Source organism: Pseudonaja textilis, chromosome 1, assembly GCF_049901715.1.
Source record: "Pseudonaja textilis isolate UNSWEBS1 chromosome 1, rPseTex1.2, whole genome shotgun sequence".
Classification (NCBI taxonomy): domain Eukaryota; kingdom Metazoa; phylum Chordata; class Lepidosauria; order Squamata; family Elapidae; genus Pseudonaja; species Pseudonaja textilis.
In genome coordinates, this window is record NC_141990.1 from 242,995,501 (window position 1) to 243,002,881 (window position 7,381).

The 7,381-nt window shown below is 35.2% G+C and overlaps 1 protein-coding gene across 16 annotated transcripts in view; it reads left to right on the plus strand.

Moving 5' to 3' along the window:
• The window catches only part of USP47 (ubiquitin specific peptidase 47), a 55,557-nt gene extending 48,944 nt beyond the window's left edge, over positions 1 to 6,613 (plus strand). For all 16 annotated transcript variants that reach the window (XM_087921123.1, XM_026705624.2, XM_087921127.1 and 13 more), the window contains 5 exons: positions 2 to 120; positions 1,822 to 1,952; positions 2,441 to 2,488; positions 3,170 to 3,300; positions 5,139 to 6,613. In XM_087921123.1, the coding sequence (XP_087777249.1) occupies positions 2 to 120; positions 1,822 to 1,952; positions 2,441 to 2,488; positions 3,170 to 3,300; positions 5,139 to 5,313 (604 nt within the window). In that variant the 3' untranslated portion in view covers positions 5,314 to 6,613. The remainder of the gene's footprint in view (position 1; positions 121 to 1,821; positions 1,953 to 2,440; positions 2,489 to 3,169; positions 3,301 to 5,138) is intronic.
• The last annotated feature ends 768 nt before the right edge of the window (positions 6,614 to 7,381 follow it).

Sequence of the window (7,381 nt, forward strand, 5' to 3'; positions counted from 1 at the left end):
GATACCGCCTAAGAAAGAAGACTTGGAAAAACCCAGGAACTGTATTTCTGGATTATCATGTCTATGAAGAAGATATTAATATTTCAAGTAACTGGGAGGTTTTCCTAGAAATACTTGATGGTATCAATACTTTGAAGTCAATTATTTTGATTAAGCTTCACAATGTTTTTAAATTATATAAAAGTTGTGTTATCTTAAAAGTAAACTTTAAAAAAAATAGAGTGCAATTCCATATACATGTAGTGAGAAATAAATCCAGCTAAAGCCTGTTGACAAATATTAGGGTTAGATTTAGTGAAGCAACAGAGTGTGTTTCTAAAATTTTATTGTAGCTCAGAATGTAAAGTTGAGAGGCTTTAGGAAAACATTTGGCTGCATGTAGAATGTGTTAAACTAGGGATATGAATCGAGTAAAAAATATAGCATTATCCAAGATGTGAAGAAAACTTCTACACTTTAAACATTCATTTCTATAAAAAAACAATTCAGATTTTCTAATCTGCATTTAGGTCCATTTTCTCTTAGATAGTTATATTTTTAATGGATCTCCAACAGTGGTGGAATTCAAATTTTTTTACTACTGGTTCTGTGATCGTGACTTGGTGGGTGTGGCAGGGGAAGGATACTGTAAATTTTCCAGTCAGAGGTGGTATTTGTTGGTTCTCTGAACTACTCAAAATTTCCACTACCGGTTCTCCAGAACTGGTCAGAACCTGATGAATACCACCTCTGATTTCCAGTCCCAAATTGGTGGAAATTGGGATACTACTTATTTGTCTTGGAACTTGCCCAAGAAAAGATGCTTCATCCCTCCCATGAGAGAAAAAGCAAACTAGATCAAGTTGAAGCTATCCTTTTCTTCGTTTAAAAGCATACTTTCTCACTCATGGTTGGATCTTGATCCCTTATTTAGTGGATAACCTCTTTCTGCTACATCGTGACAGATCAGATTGGCTTTCCTTTAACTCTTTAATATCTCAAACTTTGGGGATGAGATTTCTCCCCATTTAGTATAGATAGCAACAGTTTTTTTAAGTGGTAACCTGAAAACTCAGGAGCAGTACAAATGCCCAATTTATACACACACAAAAAAAAAACAGGCAGCAGAATTTTTTTCTTATTCGAATTAGTTCTGAATCTTTCCTTATTCTCATCCTCTCTAGTTATTTCAGTCATGGAAGCAGATATGGATCTTATGCTTGCAATTTTATTAAATAATTAAAACTAAATCATTGTTTACTTTTCAACCTTCCATTTGAAGTTTAACTATTTATCTTTTCTTAAAAAAAAACACTGAGTCAAAGAAGTTGGTGGTGGAATAGTTTAAAACATATGATTTAAAAAATGCTACATTTATACTCCAGAACTTCAGTTGGAATATTTTAAAACATATGATAGAAAATGCTACATTTACACTCTGGAACTTCAATTGTTTTTTTTCTAAGCTTGAAGCAGTCAGACTAGCTATTTTGAATTTAAAATATACACTCAGCTTAGAATGAAATACCCAGATCATGAGCATCACAGTTATTTATTGTCAAATAAATTTAATAAATAAAATTTATGGAGGTTTAATGGATTAAGGGTTCAAATTTGAAACAAAATTTTTAAAAAAACATAATATTTTGGGCAAGGCTGTGCTAACCAAGCTTGTTGATTTGTCTGTAAAAACTTATTTTTATTTTTTTCAATGTATTTAATTTATACAATCACTATAAACATGACAATCTGCACTCTTAAAGAAAATGCTGTAAATAAACATTTAAACATCGCTTCCTGAAATATTTTACTGAATCCCTTTACATCCCATATGACTTTTAGAAGCAGAAAAAATGAAATCTATGTCACAACTTGCTGTTCTGTCAAGAAGATGGAGGCCATCAGAGATGAAACTGGATCCTTTTCAAGAAGTAGTTTTAGAGAGCAGCAGTGTTGATGAATTAAAAGAAAAGGTAAATTAACCTCATTTATATAAATATCCCTCTCTTACAGAATTCATGGTTACTTTCTTTTGGGAAACTCTACTATCTTCTAAACAGAGTCACAGTGATCATTAGAAGAATATTTTGGGGTTTACTGGCAAATTCAGACATTATGCTGGGCCATAGTGTAGCAAGAGTTATACAATATGCAAAACCAACTTTCCCCAGAATTTAAGCAAAAATAGCAAAGCTGTTATCTCAAATTATCGAACTCTTTAATAATCTTACGTAAGTTAAATAAAATTTTGCTTACTTTTAAGAGATTTCTGATAGAAATGTAAGTCAGAGTGAGGATTTGGAAGCCATCTAGTCCAAGCCCCTACTCAGTTCAAAATCTGCTAAAGCATCTATTCCTTATTCTTTAAGCACATAAATTGGGAAACTGTCAGCAAGAATATATGAAACTTCATATATCTTATCTTTTGGAAATAAACTCATTTTGATATATATTTTCACAGCTTAGCGCAATAAGTGGAATCCTCCCAGAAAATATTGAATTTGCAAAGGTAAGTTATTTATTTCTTCAAGCTGCTGAATGTGATTCAGATTTCCTCTCAGCTGAGCTTTGTTCAGAAAATGCTGATCAAATACTAATGGGTATCCCCCTTTTCTGCTATAATACCTGAATTCTCTGAAGGAGATATTGGTGAAATTGGGCAGGGGGAGAAGAAAAGACATTCTCTCCTATCAATGCTTATTTCTTTAATATATGAGCGGGTAAAATACCCATCAATTGGCTAGGCCATTTGATTTAATTTTTTATTTCATATAGCATTGGAAAATGTAATGAAGTCCTAGCTAATCACCTACATCTCTTTGAAGTTCAAGCCTGCATTCTTTCACAGTACAGAAGCCTGACTGAATGGAGAAGTGACAAATTGGCTTTTCCTGGGAGGACTGAGGGAGATTGAGGAATGGATTTATTACACTAAACTGAAAAATGTGATCAAGTCATGAATTTGAGAAAGGATTGATTTGGAAATAGAGACATAAATGAAAAACAATACTGATTATGGTCATAGCACACCTATATTTTGAGTATGTATACTTGTGTTGGGCCATAACATACATAGGTATGATTATTATATGCCACCCAGAGTTGCCTTTAGTGAGATGGGTAGCTGTATAAATCAAATATAAAGGTATAAATACAGATTTTACTAAGATACTCTGTTTCTCCTTTCCAGGGTAGAGGGACATTTCCATGTGAGATCTCCATTCTAGAGATACATCAAGATTTGGACTGGAATCCGAAGGTTTCCACACTGAATGTATGGCCTCTCTACATTTGTGACGATGGAGCAGTAATATTTTATAGGTATATCCATTTATGTCATTACCTCCTATATATTGAAAAACTGCAAAAAATTCCAATATGAAAAAACAGTAGTTGTAGAAAAGTGCTTTAAATAAATTAGAAATTACTCAGGAAGGAATCATATATTGCTCATTTTCTGACTGCATTAGTTTGAATCTCTTTATGATATTGTCAGAATTTTGCATTTCAACTGCTTACTTAGGGAAACAGTGTAATCATTTTACTCTTTAGGAGTGAAATTTTTAAGAATAAAACATTTTATTCAATGTTTTCAAGATGCATATAGCTGTAGGCTAGCATAGTCTAAAATAATTCGGAGTTTATGCCTACTACTGGATTTGAAGCTAAGCAAAGGTAATACAGAAATAATATTTAATACAAATTTAATCAGTATTCAAGAGATATGTATGTGCTGCTTGACTGCAAGGGTCCCTGGTAAATGCTATATGCTCAGAGAAGGAATTCTTAACAAGCCTCATAGCTTTTACTGGACAGGAAGACTCAGCTCAGTGCAGTTGGTCTCAAAGGTATCCAGGGTCTGACTTGTGGTCTGCCAGTAGCTTGCAGAGACAGCAGCAGAATCTAACAGTGGGGAAGAACATTGGCAAGTCTGGGGAGGACTCAGATGAGAGTCTTGCGTCCAAATACAGAGATGGGGCCGGGGCCATCTGGAGTTATATGCTGGCTCTGGAGCCTCCAGAATCTGACAACAGCAAGGCAGAGGAACAAGGGGAGCCTGCTCCCAGTGTGCATGTGCGCAGAGCTGCCAGAAGGCAAGAGCAGCTAAGACAAGGGATAACTCGGGAGTGAGGCTTTGAGGTGATTGCTCCTCCCATAAGATTATAAAGGAAGTGCAAAGAGACAGGAGTCTTTGCATGAAGCAACATCGTTCGTTCTGTTTGGATTAAACCTTGAAGCCCTGTGTGGACTTTGTACTTCATTTAGCTTTTTATAGTTAATTTGGCATTTTAGTTGTTGGCAGCAATTCAAAGGAGATAAAGGTGAGTGCTTATCTCGAGAGACTGTTTGAGTTGTTTGGACTAAGCGTGTGCTTAATTACCGTCTCAGGAAGCCTTGGTCAGAACATGACCCTTCGAGGTTTTCAAGGTGATAACCAGTATCTTTAATTTACCCAGAAACAGATTGAGAGCCAAGCTGGCTCCTGTTGTACTGGTATCACATGGGCAAATATAGGCGTTAATTATCCTAGGTACCATATGTTGTAGCAGCTGAAGCCTTCAAATAGTATTCAGCAGGAGCCCTACTGAATAATGAACTGCAACAGGCCAACCACAATGTGATGGGGGCATTGGTGATTGTGTACAATGCTCCCTGATCCAGGAATAGTACTTTAGATAAAATTATACAAAGGTCCTACTAGCCGTGGCCTCCATATGCTGTTCAAGCAGGAGCTGTGAAACCTAGAAGACCTCCAGGTTATAAGCCAGCTGTACTGAAATAATTTTAAGTTTGCTTTTTTTCAAATACACGCAATTATATAGCATTTGTGGAATCTACCACTTTATGTTATTGCCAAGAATAATGTAGTTTAGAAAATGACCAGTTACCGGTTTGCTAACTTACTCCTTTTGGATCTTTGGATAGCAAACATCTTTTCTAATTTTCCATCTTTTCTCTGAACTGGCTGTTCAGTACAGCATTGTCATTAAGAGCTGTAAGGTCTTGTCTCTGTCCCAAAATTAAGTGAAATGTGGGTGATTTTATCTTGTCCAGAAGGTGTTTTATGTGTTAGGACAAAAAAATGTACACCATCTGGTTAAAAATGTGTAAATTTGTGTTTGTTGTAGAATTTAAATCCTTTTTTTTTTTAATATAAGGGATAAAACCGAAGAAATGGTGGAACTAACTGAAGACCAGAGAAATGAACTCATGAAAAAAGAAAGCAGTAGACTTCAGAAAACTGGACATCGTGTGACCTACTCCCCTCGTAAAGAAAAAGCACTAAAAATATATCTTGATGGAGCGCCAAATAAAGATTTGACTCAAGACTGATATTTATTTCAGCATTTTCTCTGGGAAATTTTTCTTAAGTATGAAAAAGGTACACAACTACTGTGTAGTGCCATTATGGCAGGACATTAGGTATAAAAAGAAGAGGCATCAGCACTGATTGGTAAAGGACAGCGCAGTCCAGTTCAGTGCCCAGTCAAGTCCCCGTTTGACTTGGAATCATGTTGTGCACTATAGTCAAATGTACTGTAAAGAGAAAAGGGATGTGCAAATAAAAACCCAGAAAAGCATAGTGGGGGAGGGTAATTGGCAAAAATTGGAGATAAATGTGCACATAGCAGTAGCTAGTCAACTAGCCACAGACAGGATATTCATAGCTTAATAAAAGCTGTGCAAAGGCCATGAATGATTTTGTTTTTTTTTTCACTGATACACACATTACCTCACAGATGATTTCTGAAGTAAATGTGACAGTGGTTTTTATAAAAACAAAGATGTGGAAATGGACTAGAAATACAATGAAATTGGCAAACTTATCCCTTAAAGCTTACAGTTTAACTTAAGTCTCGTTGGACTCATCTTCCATGAAGCAAAGACACCTGGAGAAAAAGTATTTTTTAGTAAAAACTTACCATTGCCAGCAGGTGGTGTTTATTTTGCAGAAGTGTTGTAACTGATTTTTAGTTAGGTTATGAATAATGGCGATGTCACTATTCTGTTCAGTGTGTAAATACTGTTTTGCTCTCCTGAGTTACCAGAAATACATTTCAACTGCTTACTATGGTATTTCTTTCCACATAACGATATTCACTGTGTACATTTAAGAGTATAGCTGGCTATTTAAATTTGTATCCCTTTTGTTTTTGAGGGCAATGTTGGGTACTTAGATTTGTAATGTTTCCTTGTTAATGAGTTTCAGGGCTTTTTGTTTGGTTAGCTACTTATTTTTGTACATTTTTGGACTGGGATTCTTTTGAGTTTGCTTTTTCTAGCATCATTGCAAATCACATTTTTTCTTGAGAGTTGATTCATAGTTTTTACATGTAGCTTTTTTAAATGAATGCCCTTCATTTAACACCTCCCAATATAGTTTGCAGTAGTTCAAAATGTGGTACAGATTGATGCATAAAATATGATTTCATTGCAAAGCATATATGAGATTTAATTTGCTACATAAGAGCAATTACAAACAATATCATAGAGGGGTTTCTTTTTCTTTTCTTTTCGAAAATGCTATCTAATTTATATCAGTCAAAGCTTTTGGTAAATTTTTCCATGCCAGATGCTGTTTACAACCATGAACATGCAAATAAAACATTTGTTCATTCTATTGTTACTTTAATGACACTTTGAATTTTATTGTAATAGTCAAAATACAGAATTGTTTTGCAAGAAATTCTTATGTAGACAGAAGAAAAGCCTTTTGAATTGACTTCCAAATGTTTGTTTGCTGGTGGATCTTAAATTGCCATGAATACTTGCAGCTAATTGTGGAAAGATGTCACAGGTATTTGAATATGTGAAGCTTTATATATGAAAGAGCCTCTGTGGCGCAGTGGTTAGAGTGCAGTACTGCAAGCTACTTCTGCAGCCAGCTGCCTCCTAATTGCAGTTCAAATCCCACCAGGCTCAAGGTTAACTCAGCCTTCCGAGGTGGGTAAAATGAGGACCCAAATTGTTGGGGGCAATATGCTGACTCTGTAAACCATTTAGAGGGCTGTAAAGAACTATAAAGTGGTATATAAGTCTAAGTGCTATTGCTATGCTATTTATTCTGCACAGGTGCCAGTGCTGCACAAAATCTGACTAGTTTGTGTTTAATTTCTTTTCTAATTCATGAGGGATCTGGAACTGAGGTATATACATATTCAGAGAAAACATGAATACAGTTCCTAGTGAGACCTTTGTGATAACAACCAAAGATTGGAGAATATAGACAGATGTTGTAGATAAGGCCAGTATTCATTCCTACAATGTTTGAAACTGTCACTCAGACAAAATTTGACCAGGACTCCAATATATCTTAAAGGATTAGACAATGCTGCTAAAAATATACGGGTTGGAAATAATATTTCTATGGCATAGTAAGATGGTTATTTAAAAGAAAATC